At 39.8% G+C, this 22,530-nt stretch overlaps 1 protein-coding gene across 1 annotated transcript in view; it reads right to left on the reverse strand.

Moving 5' to 3' along the window:
* The window catches only part of LOC126272263 (zwei Ig domain protein zig-8-like), a 968,421-nt gene that overhangs the window by 271,566 nt on the left and 674,325 nt on the right, over positions 1 to 22,530 (reverse strand). The window contains exon 3 of the mRNA XM_049974998.1: positions 1,633 to 1,843. Coding sequence (XP_049830955.1) covers positions 1,633 to 1,843 — 211 coding nt within the window. The remainder of the gene's footprint in view (positions 1 to 1,632; positions 1,844 to 22,530) is intronic.

Raw genomic sequence — 22,530 nt, forward strand, 5'->3', positions numbered from 1 at the left:
CATGATTTTCAAATGTACGTTGAAGAACTGATCTTTGTATGACGGTACTGAGGGCATTACGTAGATAATGTAACATTAATTTGACTGTTCTCTGTAAAATCCTTCCGCATTTGGAATCAGATAAAAACACTGAGTGTACAAAAAAAATTCACGTCTTTATTCCCTAACTCGTTCTTTTTATCCATTTCATGAAAACTCAAGAGGCATGCACTAAAGCCTTATGCAAAATGTAATTACGGAAATTTTCTTCTGTTTCAACTCGAGCAATAGTTCAACTGATACCACCTACAGTCCGAAAAAAATATATTCAAAAATTAAACATTTATTAGCATTAGTAAGTCACTTTTTCGTCCATAGTTCCAGGGTAACAGGTGTTTCATCTTCTCTTTATATGTGTAACAACGTTACATTACTAGGTTATTACAATCAACAGTAGATGACTCCAGATGCCAGGAGAATTTCTGCTGTTTTACGTATATGTGTCTTTGATGAATCACTCCTGAAGACAGACAGATCGCATATTGGTATTTAGATTATTGGCTACGCATACCAAGGATCTTTAATTACGGCAACTTCAAGAGGAAACTAAATGTCCACTGCTACTAGGGAAGATATAACAAATTTACGCCATACAACGTACTTTTCCTAATATTATGTCGCCTATCCCCGTGTTATTTAATCTGTGTATTATGCAAGCAGTAAAGGAAACAAAAGAAAAATTCGTATTAGGAATTAAAATCCATGAATAAGAAATAAAAACTTTCAGGTTCGCCTATGACATTGTAATTCTGTCAGAGACAGCAAGGGAACTGGAAGAGCAGCAGAACGGAATGGACAGTGTCTTGAAAGGAGGATATAAGTTGAACATCAAGAGAAGGAAAACGAGGATAATGGAATGTAACCGAATTAAATCGGGTAATGCTGCGGGAATTAGATTAGGAAATGAGACACTTAAAGGAGTAAAGGAGTTTTGCTATTTTGGGAGCAAAATAACTGATGATGGTCGAAGTAGAGAGGATATAAAATGTAGACTGACAATGCAAGGAAAGCTTTTCTGAAGAAGAGAAATTTGTTAACATCGAGTATAGATTTATGTTCCAAGAAGTCGTTTCTGAAAACGGAGTGTAGCCATGTACGGAAGTGATACGTGGACGAAAAATAATTTGGACAAGAAGAGAATTGAAGCTTCCGAAATGTGGTGCTACAGAAGAACGCTGAAGATTAGATGGGTGGATCACATAACTAATGAGGAGGTATTGAATAGAACTGGGGAGAAGAGGATTTTGTGGCTCAACTTAACAAGAAGAAGGGACCGGTTGGTAGACATCTTCAGAGGCATCAAGGGATCACAAATTTAGTATATGAGGGTAAAAATCGTAGAGGCAGACCAAGAGATGAATACACTAAGCAGATTCAGAAGAATGTAGGTTGCAGTAGGTACTGGGAGATGAAGAAGCTTGCACAGGATAGAGTAGCATGGAGAGCTGCAACAAACCAGTCTCTGGACTGAAGACTAGAACAACATGTAGTTTTCTTTGACTGTTACCCTTCCAGAAGTTGACCCCCATGCCGAGCAGTGCTGATAGAAGGAGCGGGTGCAGGGTAACTTCGGCTGCGGCCGCGTGTACTCACCGACAATGTTGAGCGTGACGGCGAGGCTGCGCACGGGCTGCGTGCTGACCTGGCACTCGTAGACGCCGGCGTCGCGGCGCTGCGCCCACTTGATGTGCAGCGTCCACTCGTCCAGGTCGCGGTGGTGCGACGCCTGGAAGCGCTGGTCGCTCGTGTACGTGTACGAGCCCACCGTCAGGATGTGCAGGTCCCGGTGCCGCACCCACGATACCTGCACAGAAGGCAACCTCACTTCATTACCTCTGGCGCACACGACGCCAGATAATTTACCCCAGTTGCTGAATAACACTACACCTTTTGTCCGCCCCTGGTAGCTGAGTGGTCAGTGCGAAGGACTGTCATACCTAACGGCCTGGGTTCGATTCCCTGCTGGGTCGGAGATTTTCTCCGCTCAGGGATTGGGCGTTGTGTTGTCCTTATCATCGTCATTTCAACCCCGTCTACACGCAAGTCGCCGAGGTGGCGTCAAATAGAAAGGCTCGCACCAGGTGAACGGTCTATCCGACGGGAGGCCCTAGCCACACGACATTTCCATTACTACACCTTTTTAACATATACAGCTGTATGATACGGGAAACTAAAGCCTTTCACATTCATAGTAAATTAAACTTGTATAAAACAGCAGATAGATGTTAACTGATCATTTGTCCATAACCAGTTTTGGTACTTTGAAGCAGCATCTTCAGGTGGTTCTACATAGAAACGAAAGCATTCTTGTAACCTGTACATATTTTTAAAAAAATTATTAAGGGTGAAGTGAGTCGACGTGTCGCTTTTATAACGACTCGAACTCTGTGGAAACTGTTTCAACGAGGTGTCCGAATGTCTGTGGAAGAATGGGAATAGCATTCTTTTTCAAGAGTCGAAACCAGCGTTAGACGCTGGAGACCGGAGCGCATTCGACGATCTAACTCATCCCAAAGGTCTCCCACTGGCTTCAGGATGTTACTTTCGGCAGGCCAGTCTGTTTCTGGAATGTTATTCTTCACAAAACGTTGTCTCACAGATGATGCTTTGTGATACAGTGGAGTGTCAACCTGATATAATCATCGTCTCCGTTTCCTCTATACCACACAGCACACAATGCTCTAAAACGTGTTCATATCCTTCTACATTTAACGTCTTCTTGAGCGCAATAATGGAACTTCTGCGTGACCAAGCGGATAAGTCCTCCTACCGAACCACCACCTACTTCGTACATCACAATCTCAGCTATTCCTGCTACTGTTTGCCACACTGGAGATCTTCGCAATAGCAGTCGGCAACCATCTGGGCAGCTCATGGTACACGTGCAGCCCCCACGGCCCCTGCAAGCCTTAAGAACCACGAACTCGTCCTGCCGCAGTAACGGCACTAGCGTTAACAGAGGTCGCCACTTCCAAGGAAGTATTTGCGTCCGCCACACGCGTTACCAGTAAGCAGTGCAGTAAGTCACAGAATGAAGGCTTTCTCGACCGGATGTTTCAGCTGCTGAGAATTTTTCCGGGTTGTATGGCCGTGGTCCATGGAACTCTTCAATCCCTGAGTCTTGCCGGCACAGCACAACCAGGAGCACCTCCGAAGATGCCCAACGTAGCCTTGGACGGAACTTTAGGGATTGAAGAGTTCCATGGACCACGGCCATACAACCCTGAAATATTCTCAGCAGCAGTGCCGTGAGTATTCCGCCGCGGAAATTATAAAGGTCGGCGCCAGATCTGTACGGATCAGTTCTTTCGGCTACTAGACCCTCTACTGTCTTCTGGGATGGTGCTAACTGTCCCATCTTCTCAGGACACTCTCGAAGTCTATCATAGGGACCGACGCCACCATATTGAGAATCCGTCGTTGTTTCGCCTGGTGCAGTCAGACTGCATCCAGGATAGACTTTTCTGTTCTCATGCTGGTGCTATTAACGACAGCTTCATCAGACATTTTCATACAAGTGTGTTTGTCTATAAAGATCCTAACTGTGCTACTTTGGCAGACTCTGGAACCAACATACTGTCAAGTCTTCATACCTGTGGGACACTGTAATTGTTGTTTTTTTTTTTTTTACTCTCGTCGAAACAGACCTTTCTTTCCTTAATCAATAAACTTTTGTAAGATTGGATAAATGTTTCCCATGTGTCGGTACGATTGATGCACACTATTGGCACTTGTCAACGAATTCACCTAACCCACAGCATCTCGCCTGTTAGCCACAGTTTATGGTCTGCTTGATTACTCCAAAAAACTTGTTTACAGTCATCCAATGTCCAGATGCGTCCCTCTTTTCAGCATCTCAAGCATCATTCAGCATTGCATAGGGAAATGTGTGGCTGAAGTGGAGTTGCTAGCCCAGTGTACCCCATTCTCTTTAATTTACTACGCACAATTTGTTAGCTAGACTCCTTCTAGTACTTTGAAACTCACTAGTGATTCCTTCCACTGAGCTCATGCGATATTCTACGACTGGACTACGTAATGCTCGACGGTCTGAATCCGTCAGTGCATTAGTCTCCCTGGTATTGACCTAGGTGGGATGACTTCACAGTCACAGCACCAATAGTCGGACACATTCATAAGGATTGAAATATTCCTCTTAGATTTGTTACTCGGGTGATATGCACTGACTAGTCCATGTTCGAAGTCAGTGAGTTCAGCTGGCCGTTCCACTGTAACATTACCACCCTACTACTGATACAACTGTCCGCCTCCTTTTGTACTGGCGGGACCGCGTCTCATGACATCTATTTGTCTATTCTGAATGACATAGTGTCCAGATACGTTTGATCAAACTGTGAAAGTGCGAATACATCAAGACGTTCCTTTTAGGCCTTAGGCTGCGTACAAGCAGTATTAACCTTTCGAGGTTTGGTCGTCGTGAAGAAACGTAGGTTTTGAAAGTGGTTTTAGTTTCAAATGAATTTTATTCAAGATATGCTTCTTGCCAAGCTGAATCTATTCGATCCTTTTGGAAGAGCGAATATAGTGAAGTGTCTAAACTCCGCAGGTTGTCGTGTTTTAAATGAGTCTGGGTAAATGAACTTGAATAAAACCGTAAACTGCTGTTAATTGATAATTTATTTACGACCGGTTCGTCTTCGTTGAAGTAGCATCTTCAGATGGTTCTAAGTAGAAAGGAAAGCATCCTTATAATTGATACATTTAAAAATTTAATTAAGGACAGCCGTTAAAAGTAAAACCTAAATGATAAGTACTTACAGTAGTGTAATATAGATTACCACAACGAGACAATCCGAACGTTCTTAGTCACAAAATTCAGCCCCCTGAAAATGGAATGTAATGAACAAATAAGAACGGGAAGAGCATTGGAGCGAATAGTGCAGGGGGTGAGGAACAATGGCGAAAAGAACAGTAGTTAATGTGATAAATACGATGTAAAAGGAAACACAATAAACATAAGTAACTTAGGCGGACGCTCTCCTGAAATTCTTTTAGGGGAGCGTCTGTCTAAGATATTAACCCATTAATCAGCCCCGTTACTACAAAGATAAAAAACCCCAGGGAAAAATGTTATGCAAGATTAGAAATCGGGAAGCAAGAAGATAATTGGTGTATACTGCCTAGTTCTCAAATACAGGGTGTCTAGGAAACCTGCTTCTCGGATCGACAGACAACAATTCAAGAAAATAGTATTAAAGAGTTTTTTACGAATTGAATCAAAGGCAGTACTTAACTTTGATAATAACACAAAGGTGTTGCAAGCAAATTGCGACATGCAAATACAAAATCTCTTCAGTATAAACAATTCCTAACTCGCTGGTCTTAAAGTGACTAATTTTGATGCTGCTGTAGAAGTGGTCACGACCAGTGTGGAGCGGCACTTATGTTTTCGCCTAGAGGCCGCTGCTGTTGCATTGTCGTCCTAGAGAGGGGTCGGTCAGCATGCTGACGTCTTCATCACGACCCTCTCTGTTCTATCGTTGCCGACTGGCTTTCTGCCGTTTGACTTTACGTCGTAACTAAAATTAAACTGTTGGACCTGCGTGAGTGCTAACTGGCGTCCGGGTACTTTTCATCTAGTAGTGTAAACCGGAAAGCACACAGAACGGTTAGATTAGCTTCAATAAGTACAATCGGGCTTCTCAGAGGATTCAGAAACAGCGTTCCCCCGTGCCAAGGAGACAGCACTGTCAGTATTACCTCGAAAGGGAAAGGTAACTCGAGGAGTCAAAGGAAGGTTTTCTTGGAGAGCCGCTACGATAACATTTCACTGAAGGCAGTTAAGCTTTTTACCCAAGACTTAAGTCTTAAGCACCGTTATTGTTTTAATACTCATAGAAGTAACTCACCACAATATTATTCACATGACAACGAACGTATTGTCTACCGCCCACATCTGAACCCTGCTCTTGCACAGTGAAGCTAAAATTAGTGTCCTTTAAGCCATTCGCCAAGTATGAATCTCTGTGCGATGGATTTTCATTGTGTTGATAAGAATTTTATTACTGCAGACTGATGCGTTTTCTGTGAGGTAACATATTTGAGCAGGCTGAAACCGATCGCATCTGATGAAATGCAAGACTGTGGAACAAATTAGTAACTACCACTTGATAACAAGAACATGATCCATAGTAGAATTTCCAAAGAAACAGCGAATGCCGTACAATATGCACAAAATAAATCATAGGACTGTCGATAGCTGGGTAAAGAAACCCCTCCGACTGTCATAACAGTAATTTTGAAGACTCAAAAGACTACCTCAGCAAAATCATGTCGATCGACCCTTCACAAAAGGGCAAAGAAAAGTTTCTTGTGCTTAAAGGCTGTCAGTAAAACGAAATATAGTACCTAAGAAGTGTATAAAACAATATCGGAAATTAGTGGTAGTAAAATAATAACATAAAAGCCAAACTCCGTTATCTAATGTTACTTTAGGAAAGGGAATCTAGGAGGACTGCTCCAGTTTCTCACACAACAGAACAGTAAGTGTTACAAAAATTGACTAGCAAGGGGACGCTCTTTAGAACGGGCGTGCAAAATTATGTTTCAAGAATATGAATAATTTCGTTTGTACAAGGAAACGCTTTCCGTCTAATCTGGGCGTTGCGTGAACGATCTGATGAGCAGTATTAGTTTGGGCCTACTGCAGCTAGGAAACGCGGTTGGTGGCTATTAGGAGTGACACCCTGTATATTAGTTAGATTGGTGAGATAGAAAATGCTACTCCGTTTTGATGCGACGACCCATTAATTAACATTTACGCAACTAAAAGCCTTGTAGCTTTCGTCCAATTTTTCCATAGGCTACCTTACCCCTGAGCAACATTTTCCAGACCTCGGCTTCTTTCGGGTGGTTCTCTAAAGATATCTTATCAGTTTTACAACATTACTTTCGTTAGTAAGATATTCAGAGGGGCAATAACTGCGAAGATCATATGTTCGCATCTAGCTGGTAGTAGATGATCTGTGTCTGAATCTAAGAAGACAGAATCTGCATTTACTGTACGCAAAATAGCGCCAATGAATAAAACAGGCTATGACACACAGAGAAACATTGAAAGCTACATGGTAGACAAATTTGTGCTTTGGATGACAGCGAGGTATGGGAAGAGCTCACAATGATTGTATAACAGTATAATAACTAAACCACAAAAGCAGACTCAATAGCGAACAGAATCCCTGCCGACAAATAAAAGCTGAACAAAACCAAATCAAGACAAAAGACAGATAAATAAGAGGTATTATTCAAGTTCTTAAAAAATATACGGATATTTAGGCCCTGCTGACGAATTAAACAGGGACCACATCAAATGAAGAGCAAAAAATGTTAAATGAGAGAAGTTCGAAAAATAATTTTATACGTCATCTAAGATTGCTTCGCCGACGACGATCACAAGATGATGTAAGCATTCCACCGTCGGGCTGCCACAATCGGAACTTGTCGATCACGTAATTAAAGAGCTATACTTTTGATTAAGGAACAGATGCCTTCCGTGGTGGTTTTAACTATATATTCAGCATTGAATATGAAGACACAAGCGACATCAGAACTGCGGAAAAATAACAATCGACATAATTCCAAAGATACAAGAGCAGTTAAGTACGAGACTATCGCTCGGCCACCCCGGCCAGCCAAAATGGAGAATAAGACTGGAAGATCAAGAACGAAGTTCTCTAATAAATAAGGATGTAATACAGGGATGGAGTCTTTCGCCAGTATTATTCAATCTATTCATAAAAAAATCAACGACGGAAATAAAGAAAAGGACCAAAAGAGGAATTAAAACTCCAGGTGAAAGGTTACGAATGATAACATTCGCTGATGCCTCTGTCAAACAGAAGAAGGATTACAGGGTCTGTTGAATGGAATGAACAGCCGAATGTGTACAGAATAAAGACTGATGGTAAATAGGCGAAAGACGAAAGTAAATAGATGTAACAGAACTGAAAATGACAACACGTTTAACATCAAAATTGTCGATCAGAAAGTTAAGGGGTTCTGCAACCCAGGAAGCCAGGTAGCCGATGACGGACGAAGCAGGTCGGACATGAAAAGCATACTGGCAGAATAGAAGAGGGCATTCCCGGGTAAATCAAACATGACCTTCATTGAATGAAAAAAATTATGAGAATGTGCCTTTGGAGGGCATCATGGACTGGGGGAAAACCGGAACAGATGAGAATCGAGATGTGGTGCTACAGAAGATTGTTGAAAATTACGTGTACAGGTAAGGTAAGAGATGATGAGATTTTCCGCAGAATGGGGTAGGAGTGTACAAATTGAAAATACTGACAAGTAGGAGTGGAAATGTTCAAATGTGTGTTGATTCCTAAGGAACCAAACTGCCAAGGTCATCTGTCCCCAGGATTACACACTGAGGGAGGACTCGAACCTCCAGCAGGAGGGACCGCACAATCCATGACATCGCGCCTGAAACCGAGCGTCCACTCCACGTGGCAAGTAGGAGTAACAGAACATCTTTCAAGAAACCAGGGAATTATTTCACTATAGTAAAGGGTGCTCTAGGTTAAAGATTATACGTAAGGACAGAGGCAGAAATACGTCCTAGAAACAACAAATGTTAAAGGGCGCAAATGCTTCTCTGAGATTCAGACGTTGGTACAGGCATCGAATTCATTATGGGCCTCATCAAAATAGTCAAAAAAAAATAAGAAGGAGAAAGGAAAAGACGGAAGATTTGGCTAAAATTCTGTTAGGTGCTCCAGAGGTCGCTGAATCAGCTGAGTGGAACAGTATGTACACCTGATAAGGACGGCATGCTATTTTACAACCAATCCTGTATGTCTGCGCCGCAGCAGTCCGTTATCGAAAGCCGCAGAATGTTATTTTCCAGCTGGTATCCAAGAACAGTGGCATCCCACTATATATAAGAAGAAAACTGATGTAAACACTGCATCACGTTTTCTACCGCGTTTGGATGAGTCTCATTGTATTTCGCTTCACGCGTACTTAATGGAAGCAAAACACTCTCGGTACGGTCAAGAAGATTAATAAGGATACGTCTTATAGCGAGCTTTATACACTTATCGACTGAGGGATAATATGGAACAGCAGTTTAACAGGTTTAACTTGGAGAGGACTGGCTATCCAGCTGGTCCAACTAACCTGTACCGGTAGGAACAGCAGCAGTTACTACGTAAAACGAGACGAGACTACAAGAAAAACAACGTTGCTTCGAATGTCACTTAATTTTTGAAGATAATGAAGTAACAATCGATAAAACTCTTACAATACAGCACTCTCCTTGGGGGACCATATGGGAAGTATAAAATGCCCTCATTCTTAGCTAACACAGTGTCGTCATGAAAAGCATATTAAACATAGGGTAACTGTTTCGCACGAGATATGTGTTATGCAAAAGCTTGTTGCTGGGATTTCACCGTATAGTTAAATATTGAAGCCACTGAAGGTATTACTGACATACAGTCGTCAGGTAATCTCTGAATTCCTTCCATATCCGAATTCGAAAAATACATTTCATTGCTGGAACTGTCATCTGCTACACTGATCGACGAGTCAATCAATAGCAGAATCCATAGCTATCGAAGCGCCATATTTTTTCTCCTCATCTTTCATTACGTGCCTTTCTGTATCCCATCAGCGTTCAATACTGAAGTGTGACAAAGCTTCGTGCTTTATTTCCAGTACGTCTGCCAGTTTAAATATATTTCTGTTTCTCGTGACAAATCCCTTAACATGGTTCCAGGTCAGCTCTGTTGGGTTCATGTAGTAGTGGTACGGTGGCAACAGAAAAAATGCAACATTTCTGTGTGTGAGCTCAGTGCTGTGAAAATCACTGTTGCCCATGTTTCCATAACGCTTATCACTCTGGGTCGTGTGAGCCCACATACAGCACTGGACATAGTCCCTATAAAGCGCATTTCATTTGTCATTTTTCTCCTAAAAAGTTCCGTTGTTGTGCTTTCTTAATTTAAAAGAACCTTATAAACAATCTTTTCTGAAATATCAATAATTATGAATGTATATTAATAGTGGAAATTGACATTTTGCATGTAATGTGCAATTAGCCACAAAACATAAAATTTCCATTAAAATGATGATTAGATACTTGTTAATAAGTATATATTTGATGAATTTTAAATTTAAGAGATGTAGTTATCCCAGATTGAACGAAAGAAGTGGGATTGGAGACCATGCTCAATCGATTATACTATGTTACCATTCTACAGCGATACCAATTCAATTATAGATCCCATATTGGAAAATACCCAAGGAATTACAAATGCAACACCTCGGAAATGTTCAAGGCAGGTGTTTTTGCTGTAAATTTGTGGAAAACATTAGAACAAGCTGCTTCAAGCCACTTTTTCACCGTGTTTGACTACGGAGCACGAAGCAGTGTCAGCGATTTTCACATTACGTGTTAATGACGCGACAATCAGAGAAAAACAGTACCGGGACTGCGACAGTACACGATTTATGAAAAAAAAACTACACAGCTAAAATATGTTCAAGAAAAATGTTGATGGCTGTTAACACATTAGAATATGTTAATATTTCATTTACCGTAAGATAATAATAAGATATCTAATATACAAACAGCACGTATCTCCAAGAGCGTAACAAAACCAGCATACGTGTGCCACGGCTGCTGATCAGTCATCGCGTTTGTGTTTGTTTACATCAGATACATTCTTGTGATGAAATAAGTGTACTAGTCGTAATCTGTTGGACACAGCCCTACACGGAAAGCATTAATTTATAGACAATATTTCTAGCTAATGTTTGGGTTTTTGCCAAATGAAGCTTCTTCTACTTGTCCCTCCCAGATAGCGATACGCATTAGCAAGTCGCTTCCGGCATACGGGGAGACGCCTGCTCCAGGTGTAATCCTCATGGTGGCCAGAACGGATGTGGATCTTAGGCGATCTCCCAAACACTAGTAGATGAATACCTATCTGGTATCCACGTTCCTCCTCAGCTACACGATTCACAGAGATTTCGAAAACGTTCGCACGCTTTCACATAATTGTAAGTACGAATGAGGAGTGATACCATTTTTCATGATTTTTGAAAATGATTCCAAAAAAGCTGACATATCACCAAAGGTCGTCACTAGATGTTCCATTACCATTAAGTGACTAATTTTGGCTACCTATTAGCTTTTGTTTTCACAATGTGGTATAATTAAATTTTTATTGAGACGTATGAGTCTCATAAAGTCTGACTGACAGGGAAGGCACCGGCCAGCCACTTCCTGAAACTGGCCAAGTCCAGGTTCTTGTAAACATAAGGCCGGAGAAAAAAGAGGCAGAAAACGTTGACCTTCATTAATCTGTTTATCATAATAGTCTGTATTATTTCGTCCACAATGTGTGCTTACGTTCCACGTGAATCGGTCAAAACTGCGTATTACACGGTATCGTTTATTCAGTGACATTTGACTCAGTGATAATTACATTTCTTAACCAGCAAATGTCAATGGTAACCAAATGGAGAGTTTTACAGATAAACCATCTATATATCTGTTATAATTGTAAACATATTTTCATTTCGTTTGAGCCATTCAAAATGAGGCACTTAGTAACATCTTTTAGGTTGTCGCGTCGTTCTGTTCCTCCTCGTCTTCCATTTTTCTTTTTCTTCGTCTTCTTCTACAGTTTCTTCATCATCCTCGTCACTACGAGCCGTTTACGTAAGTGAAGAAGAAGAAGAAGAAGAAGAAGAAGAAGAAGAAGACGAGAAAGACAATAACGACGCGCACTGAACATTGACCTCGGTCTAATACCGCGCAAAAGTATACAGGATGATTTCATGATAATGTTACAGGGATGATGGAGAAGAGAAAATGTCTGATTTTAAGTTAAGAAACCATCGTTCAGTTAAGACATAGTCGAAATGTAAAGCGTAAATCTGATATCTGTGACAGTGGACATCTTCTACGGCAAGTTCTTTGCTTTCCTTGCTTTGAGAGGAAATGGTGTGCACAAAAACAAGGAAAACACGTCCAACACACATCGGCTCTAAAGTGGACATCTTTAGAAAAATGAGCACTTGTACATCTTTGCTAGTGTGAACACAGCTACGGAACAAGTGGTCATACTTCTCAGGAAAGGTGTGGCCTTAAGAATCTGCGTTTAGTGGACTTTGTTTTCTTCCTAACTAGCTTCTCCCCAAATATGATAAGTAAGCCTGTGCTGAGTACTTGTTCAGTAGACGCGTTTCAGAACAGTAATGATGAACAAGTACTCTTAGCTCATAACGTATGCATTTTAGAACCCACGTTTAAGGGACTATTTTTCTCTTGTTTTGGTCCACGTTATCTCTTGCTAAAACGCGGGAAACACAGAGATTGCAGTACAAGACGTTAACAGCAGGAGGTATCACAACAATTTCCGCTTATAACTTTCGAGCCCGTCGTTTCCTAACCAGAATCTCTTACTGAGACTCATACATTTACTTTTGTTCGAAGTAATTTCGGAATTGCAGACGGTTGTCGTAAACTTCACGATATTTCGACTCGACACCAGCCAGTCATCCTCAGATTAGCCATAAAAGACTTCAGTATTCGATGTTTTACCCGAAAATGACTGGCAGGTGTTCAGTCGAAACATTGTGGAGCGAGCTTACGACGAACGGCTGCATTCCCGTAATCTCTTCGAACATTTAATTCGTCGGGAAAATTTTAAATTTCAAACTCCTCTCCATCATCCTTCATCACTGAATTCCTCTATAGAAGTTTTTCGTGCTTTATTAATATGTACATGCCCGCCAACGAATACTCAATCTTATCATTTGCTGTGAGAATCGTTTCATGATGATGAAAGGTTTGTGTAACTGTCATCGTATTCCTGAGATGGAACTACAGTTATTGCTGATTCTTTGGTCCTCGCAAGCCGATACGCAGAACCCTGCCGCTTTCATTTGAGGACGATTATACCCGTGAATCATGATGCGGTGCACGCACCGTTTGTGTGCAGCTGCATGCAACAGTAGGAACAATTTCCGGTGCTGAGCACACGACGAGCGCTTTATTCTTACCAGCAGAACCTCAGAGGGAAACATGCTTCGACTGCAGTGCAGTGCAGTGAATGACGGTATAATGACGCTTTTTCGAAACACAAGTATAGAAAAATTGTTTCTATGTCGGTCTGCTCTGAGATGATTTGATGACGGGAAGGGAAACGCTCATCTCATACTCTGAGATCAAAGACAATCGGGAACGGGATTGGAAAGAATGGAGAGGGGAGAGGCTCTAGAAGCAGGTAATTATCGAGGTTCTTCTATAGGAACGTCATTGTTTCTTGGCTGCAGCGAAAGCGTGTACCAGACTTACAGTCTCTGCTCAAAGCAACTGCATAGCTGAAGCACCCTTTGTTCCATTTTTTTACTCCTAATGGGCGAAGGGCTGTGTTGGGACATTATCATATTTTGGTGACTGTACCACGTTTTTAAGTTTGGTTCGTAGTAGACACTAATAAGAAGTAAGCGAACCTTAGTGAAGAAATTTCCCTACTTTTTATCCCCATGGCATATGGAAAAATAATGTACTCTTTTCCATTGAACTTTCTGTTGTGTATATTATTGCTTCTGGATCTCAAATTTTCTTACGTACAGTATGGGAAAAATTTACCCACTTCTACAATCAGCACGAAAAGTGACAATCCTTCAGTTAACGATACAATTCTTAAATTTTAGAAATAAGTGTTGAGGTGCAGTACGGCATTTTATTGATATTTTTGCTACCTTAATTTGAGATAGCAAAAGAAGTAAGATTAGAGATCCATGCCGTATGAACAAAGAGGCCTTTAGAAAAATGCCAAAATCCCAAATTGTAGAAAGATAGGGAAGGAATTCAGTAGTGCCATTTTTATCTCAGTTCTACCGGTATTGGTCTTAAGCGATTTTGGGAAATCATGGAAAACTTATATCTGGTTCGCATGCCGGGGCTTTGAACCACTGACCTCAAAAACAAAAAACTCACCTGTCATTCATTACCATCGGTCTCAACACTCGGTGACGTATCTGCAGGCCGAGAAGTATCTCATTCCACAGTAGTAAGATTTACACATTCACCACAAGCATCTCTTATAGCCGAATGAATATCCAATGATTTTCACACTTGTTTCATTGAACATGTTCACGGAAACTGAGAATCTCCTTTCTACATCGGCACAGCCATCCATAACTGCAAATCCAGTCTTTACAATGTTCGTAACAGTACAGTATTTGTTTTCTATTGTGACTTCCCATAAACAAATATATAATATTTAATATATGATTTACTTATCATTTTTATTTTGTGAAATTTACGATTTATCTTGAGATTTGCCAGATGTCTTTATGTTTTCAGTGACTCCTCATCACTTAGATAACATTTCCAATTTGGACATCAAGTGCACAAGTTTGTTAACGACGTTATTCGCTCGGAGCCTTCTGAACAGCATCTTCTAAAATTTCAATGCATTTGTCTCACAAAACTATTTTATCCGCCACAAACGTTCTTTCCTCATATCACATAAATCTTTTTTTTTTTTTAAAGAAAACGTTATGGTATAAAACTGACTAGCGACAAAAGTTGAGAAATACAGGCTGAAACTAACCCATTTCGATAATACTGACGTTTGTCGCTTTTACTGGAAATTTTCCATTGCAGCGTAAGGACTATGTTATCCACAGAAAAGAGTAAAATCCCATCGCTTTTCATTTTCTACGATCTGTTGTTTATTTTATTGTCATTAATTTCTGCGCCAGTAGCTGGAATCTCGTTTCTTCGTAATCCCGACGTGCACAGAGATATTAGCGAATGTACTCAATACTGGTGTTTAAATATTAATGTCTGCCCGTAGAATGTTAATAACGGGCTAATTTCGTCGTAATAACGCTACCGCAACCCGCTGCGTTAGCTCTGTACACATAATTATTAAAGTTTAATGGATAGTGAAATTAGATTAAAATTTGTTCGTAAACATCCAAGACAAACAAAGATGCCGGAAAGCATATATTTTTGTTATGAGTAATATTTATGTGGTTTGCTTTAATATTAACGCAAAATTTTGTCGGTTTAGAATTCACTGAATTAGCCAGTGTAAAATATCCATTGAAGATGAGGATAAAACGTACATCACGAGTGTACAGTAAAAAAGGAGTAAATAAGAATAGATCTGTGTACCGGATGTCACATACAGTTTTAGAAACAGCGGAGTTTGTACCTCTCATGGATATAAGATGAAAAACTAAATCCTTGACTCCGCTGAAGCGTTACGTATTTGATTCATTAAGACTGCGGCGCAATCAAAATACAATAACCTCTTTACAAGTGCCTAAAACAGTTACCAACTGGTCAAGAGTCCTTTGCTTAATTTACAACAAACAGATAGTCAAGGTATTAGTAGCAATGAAAGCTAAATGGAAATGCCGAATGTAAAAGAACAAGCTTAGTTAATGCTGCTTTGCTCGTGTAGACTGTATGGCCTGCAAAGACTCTTTTTGTTAATCTTTAACCGAATTTTTATGTTGTTCACAAGTTTTCATTCTAATTAAGGCCGCCTTTGAAGCATGGTATTTTCCGAGAGCAATTGTTACAAAAAAGCGGTTCTGCTAGCTTGTGTCCTAGGTTTCTGTTAATCATGGCTTTCGCACTCTTATGTGGTATTGCAAAATAAAGTTTCATTCGCTATAATATATTTCTTTATATCCAGCCCAGAAGTGAATTACCAACTGTTATAAATTTAGTTTCTTTGGATATAATAAAATGTTTGCTTAAAAATTTTTATCCCTCAGGTTTGAAATTCTAAAAACAGTGGAACAAGAATTTTTTTTTCTATCAGAGAAGCCAAATACAAAATTCCATAGATTTAGCTTTCAAAAGATTTTTATAATGAAATTAATTCATAAAACTTTTCACCCCCTTATTCTCACCTTAGGAGTGGAATTTCAAACACACCCTTCTTAAACGACGGTTATAGTTTGAGATTAACACGATATCCACGATTCAAGTTTCTATATTTAGCATTCTTGACCCCTCCTTAGAACTTTAATTTCCAAAAACAATGAAACATGTATTTTTTTCATTTGTAACCAAGAACACTAATACCAATTTTCAAAGATTTAACCTTAAAAATGTTTTCACAATGAAATGTTTTCTTTAAACCTTTTACCCCTATTTCACCCCGTTAGAGAATCTGCTTACATCTACATCTACGTGATTACTCTGCTATTCACAATAAAGTTCCTGGCAGAGGGTTCAATGAACCACCTTCAAGCGGTCTCTCTACCGTTCTACTCTCGGACGGCACGCGGGAAAAATGAGCACTAAAATTTTTCTTTGTGAGACCTGATTTCTCTTATTTTATGGTGATGATCATTTCTTTCTATGTAGGTGAGAGCCAAAAGAATGTTTTCGCAATCGGAGGAGAAAACAGGTGATTGAACTTTCATGAGAAGATCCCGTCGTAACGAAAAACGCCTTTGTCTTAATGACTGCCACTCCAATTTACTTATCATATCTGTGACACTGTCTCTCCTAATTCGCGATAATACAAAACGAGCTGCCCTTCTTTATACTTTTTCGATGTCATCCGTCAGTCCCACCGGATGCGGATCCCACACCGCACAGCAATACTCCAAAATAAGACGGACAAGCGTGATGTAAGGAGTCTCCTTAGTAGACCTGTTGCACCTTCTAAGTGTTCTGCAAATGAATCGAAGTCTTTGGTCTGCTCTACCCACAATATTATCTATGTGATCGTTCCAATTTAGGTTATTTGTAATTGTAATACCTAAGTATTTAGCTGAATTTACAGCCTTCAGATTTGTGTGGCTCATAGCGTAACAGAAATTTATGTGATTTCCTTTACTTACTCATGTGAATAACTTCACACTTTTCTTTATTCAGGGTCAACTGCCACTTATGGCACCATAAAGATATCTTATCTAAATCATTTTGCAAGTCGTTTTAATCGTCTGATGACTTTGCAAGACGGTAAATGACAGCATCATCTGCAAACAATCTAAGACGGCTACTCATATGGTCTCCTTTGTCGTTAATATAGATCAGGAGCTATTGAGGGCCTATAACACTTCCTTGGGGACCGCCGGATATTACTTCTGTTTTACTCGATGCCTTTCCGTCTATTACCAGAACTGCAACCTTTCTGACGGGAAATCACGAATCCAGTCGCACAACTGAGGCGATACTCCGTAGGCACGCATTTTGGTTAGAAGATTCTTGTGAGGAACGGAGTCGAAAGCTTTCTGGAAACCTAACAAACGGAATCAATTTGACATCCCCTGTCAATAGCACTCCTTACTTTATAAGTATGAAGAGCTACTTGTGTTTCACAAGTATGATATTTTCTGAATCCGTGGTATGTGTCGATAAATCGCTTATAAGAGCAGTGAAACACAAATATTTTTTTTTATTTGTGACTAAGATGCCAAACACAGATTTTTACAGATTTAGCTTAAAAAATTTTTGCATCATGAAATAATTCCAGAACAATTTTCGTCCCACATTTCACCTCGCCCTTCCACTCAGGGCCAGAATTTCAAAATTACTTCAATACTTATTGTTTTTATTTGGAACCGAGGAGTGAAATACCAGTTATCACAGATATGGCTTTAAAAATACTTCTTAGTTCTTTAATAACCATTCATTTTGTAAAATAACTTTCACCCACTATTTCACCACTTCTTCTTTCTTTCTTTTAGTGTTCAACCGTGAGGTTGATTTGCAGCAGAGCGTCATTCCTTTCTTCTGTTTGCCTTCCTTTTCATTTCTACGTATGTGTTACATCCAACGTCATTCATTAACTGTTGCATGTATGACATCTTGTCGCCCCCGCCGATTTCTTCCCTCAATAGCTCCGTCCGCTATTGTTCCAGTGATGCTGTTTTATCGTAGGATGTACCCTATAAGTTTGTCTCTTCTTGTTTGGATGTGTCTCCGCAGAGATATGGTTTCCTATAGTCTTCTTAGCACATTTTCATTAGTTATTTTGATCTTCATCACCCTTCAATAGCACTACATCACTACATCTCCAGGGCCTCTCGCCAGTGTCTCTGTTTCACATCCGTATATGGCCACACTCCAAACGAAAGCTTTCATGATACGTTTCCTTATTTCCAGACTGATGTTGGTGACTAAGTTACTCTTTCGATTAAATCCAATTTTGGCCTTCTGTATTCTGCTTGCTATTCCTATCCAGCTTCTGCCATCCCTTGTGATATTGCTTTAAAAAACTGGCTCTGAGCACTATGGGGCTTAACTGCTGTGGTCATTAGTCCCCTAGAACTTAGAACTACTTAAACTAACTAACCTAAGGACATCACACACATTCATGCCCGAGGCAGGATTCGAACCTGTGACCGTAGCGGTCGCGCGGTTCAAGACTGTAGCGCCTAGAACCGCTCGGCCACCCAGGCCGGCGATATTGCTTCCCATGTTAGTATATTCCTCTATCATCTCCAGCTCCTCTCTTTCAATTCTCATACCCAGAGGTTCATATTCTGTTTCTGTACTGCATACCATCACTTTAGGCATATTCTTGTTTATTCTCACTCCATATTGATTGCATAGAATCCTTTCCATTGCTCTGAGGTCTTCCTCTAGACCTTCTTTTGTGTCTGTGGCTATAGCAATATCATCTGCATAACGTAGCATATCTATCTTCTGTCCGTTAATTCTGATCCGCATTTCAGTATTTTCTCAAACTTGGTCTGGATATAAGCATTGAACATAAGCGGAGAGAGAGCACATATTTGTCTTACCCCTTTTCTAATATTTGCTTCTTGTTCTTCATCACTGCCACCTCATTGTTATAGAAACTGAGTATCACTCAGCACTCTGAACATCTCTTGCCAGATAACGTTATCAAATGCCTTTTTCTGGTCTACAAAGGTAATATAAGTTGGTTTATTTTTCTGTAATTGCTTTTGGATAAGGAGCCTCAGTGTCAGAATCGCTCCTCTTGTTCACAAATTGCGACTCCTTCTAAACTTTTCATACTAATTAAGGCCGTCTGTGAAGCATTGTCTTTTCGAGTGCACTATTGTGGTTAAATTTACAAGTTACTGGAACATGTATTTCGGCATTCGTGACCAAGAAACTAAATACCACTTTTCGTAGGTCTTGCCTCTAAACTGTCTTAATAGCGACGTGTTTTCAAAACAACCGTTTATCCGATATATCACTCCCTTAGGCAATATATTTCAAAAAATCCCTTCTTAAACGACACGTACAGTGTAAGATCAACACCTATTCACCCTTCTACTCCGGTCCTCAACGGTTTCGGGGGGTGGGGGGGCGATGATGACTCAGTGAATCAGTCAGTCGATGAAGATGTCCTGCCAGTAACATGAACAGTAACATGAAACATGATAACTTATGAATTTTTGGTCCAGTAGATATCTTTCTTTCCATAGTCGTATGCTAAATACTGCCCTTTCATCACATTAAATGATTATCCAAAGAGAGGAAGCTGAGTCTGACTGCAATAAACCAGTCTGAGGACAAGAAAAGGTAGAAACGTTTCTACCAGTTGTTCCTGTCTGTGAAACACTACATTAGTTTGAAGACATAGACTTGATGTTAGATAACATCTTTTCATGCCTTAGTATCCCTATCAGAAAAAGAAACAGATGAAGCAAATATGTTCAGTACAACTGTTCTCACTTCCAATCTGTTTCTCGACTTCCCCATTGTCATGTTATGTTTCTCGTATAGATACATATTTTGCTACTTTTTTCGAGGAAAAGGAAGAACGCTGATGGGATGATATTTTCTCACGTTTAAGATGTGGAGTGGAAATGTATGATAACTGGAGTTCTAAACCTACCGTAGGCTATCGTAGATTATATTAAATTCCCATAAAAACGTGAAGCGGTGAACCGTCTGGAAACAGATTGAAGGCGTGTAAATGGCTGGTAACCGACGTTACATTTTTGTGTTGTTAGTTATCCTCATGACTGTTACTTAAAAGTAAACAGCATTTATAGTGAAATTGAAATTCTCGATGTGTAATAGTTCATTTATAAAGTGAAAAAAGGGGGACGTTGTTGTAAATATAAAGAAAACAATACACATTTGCCTTCTAGCGCTGGAAAACGCAATTTTCTGACCAAAAGATAAAAGAAATAAACGCAAAACAAAATATATATGTAAAACATGTTTCGGTTATTCACAAACAATTTTCGCATTTATTAATAATAACAGAAAATTGCTACCTGTGATCATGATGAAGAACGTTCTTTTGAGTACAATATAACAACATTAATGACTCATATTTTTGTGCTTCTGCTTGTAAATGGAACTTCCTTTGAAGTAATTGCTTTGGTTACATAAAGATGCGGAAGTTACGCTATCAACTAATTTTATTATTTATGAGATGCATTTTATATTTTATAAGCGATGAAGTATACAATGGATTGATACGTAATGAAAAAAAAAAAAAAAAAGGTAAGTCTTCGACTTCCAATTTTTCTCTTACAAATTCATTTACGTTCGTTTACCTACCAATGCTACCAGTAATCTACCATTTACTGCGTCATTTATATAGTATACCAAAACCACCGAACCGTAGCTTTGGAAGAGTGCAACTCTATTCATAAACTTTCTCTCGCAATTTCTGACAAAGCGAGGCAAAACAGGTTATAACATCCCCATTTCCAAGCAGTGAACTACCGAGTATTTTTATTCGATGCTGTACAAAAATTAATGTACAGAGAGAAGCACTGTGTTGATTTGGAATGAAAGAAATTCTCTATTTGACAATGCGGTTTCTTTTCCATGAAACGGAATCCAGCCAATCTTGTTTGGTGACAAGGTTCGTCCGCCACAGGGACGTTTATAAGACCGTCTGTCGGTTGCTCTGCCAAGTTTTTTCATTAAACTGTTGTCCGTGGAGCTTATGAGTTTAAATTCCCTATAAAACTTGAAATACCGAGAGGAAAATTAAAAAAAAATATACAAAAAAAGGGTTGAAACTCTTCGCTCAAATATTGATATTTGCTTTCCTCATTACACAGGCAAGCAGTCAGTTTAATCATCCTGCAGCGACTGAACATTGCTTCCTGGCTGCGGTATTATTATCAACGTACTTCATCAGATACTTGCAGTGGAATGTTGTAAGGAAAATCTAATTGCAACTTCCTGTTTTAGCTAGGAATACATGTAATTAATATTCTGACGAAGTTTTTAAAAGTTCTAGTTTGCTTCTTTGGGAAAATCCTCGAAAATGTGCAGGCAAATCACGACGAACATTTTCGCTAGAAATATTTAAAATTCTCAAATGTGTTGTGGGATGAATCTACTTTATCTGTTATCCTCAGAACGAATGTTTTACCTACTCTCGTAATATCCGCATCCCATTCTACAATACTTGCAAACAACTTCGACTTAAATTACATAAATTAACGGTAACGAACATCTACAGAAGTACTACATATCATCAACTCGACGAATGGCTACCAATACTGTTTTTCAGTGTTTATAATATTAGAGGTGGGGAGGGCGAATAACAGTTCCATTATCAGTGGCTTTCATACAGACATCCTTGCAGCAACTTTTCACGTTTTGTGTTCATTTCAGCACAACGGTTGCTTCATACATCGTCAAAAATCAACCTTACATATACATACCAAGATTATGCCTTTCTATTATTTACTTCCAATATCCATCAACGACGTCTGTAGCAATATGTGCTCAACCATTACATCTGTTAGCCTCGTACATTTCTTTATAGAACACTTTCTTCCATTGTCTCCCTGCAGGTCCTCAGTGTTAATTAACGAATCCATCTCATATGCAAAACTCACCCCTAGCTTCACCGAATACTCAGACTGTTGTAGCGCCGAAAATTTTTTTTCCCTGCTCTGTGCCACACTACACATACTTGCGCTGCCTAGGAGACAAGTATAGCAATATTATTAATGGTGTTAATTTCTTATTTACTATGTTGTCCGAAGTATTTGGTACAGCACTAAATATGGAACTTACTTCTTAACAACAATGTTTTCAGCCGTAACTGGTTCGCTCCTAGCGTGACGCAGATTCGGTGTTGACAGGTTCCCTTACCTTCGGGATGTCATTCCGATAATTTCCCGTATTATGTTGTTGTGTTTTTTTTTTTTTTTTTTTTTGAGTGTTGAAAGCGCCGCGAGAGAAGCTGTACTTTTGTTGCGTGCTACGGAAATGGATCAGAAGAATTCATAGCAACATTATGCGTCAAGTTTTGTGTTAAACTTGGGGAAATCCGCGAGTGTCATCTTTGAAAATTTGAAAAAGGGCAATGAGGAACATTATTTACCAAGTTTTCATTGGCACAGATAATTTTTCGAAGGCCGAAAAAGCATCGAAGATGAAAGTCGTTCAGGGAGACCTTCAACCTCAAAAACCAACGAACGTGTGCATGCTCTTGTGGGATAGGACCGACTTTTAACAGTAAGGATGATGGGTGACCTGTTAAACACTTCCGCCATACATCGAAT

This window comes from Schistocerca gregaria, chromosome 5 (assembly GCF_023897955.1).
Source record: "Schistocerca gregaria isolate iqSchGreg1 chromosome 5, iqSchGreg1.2, whole genome shotgun sequence".
In the NCBI taxonomy this organism is placed as follows: domain Eukaryota; kingdom Metazoa; phylum Arthropoda; class Insecta; order Orthoptera; family Acrididae; genus Schistocerca; species Schistocerca gregaria.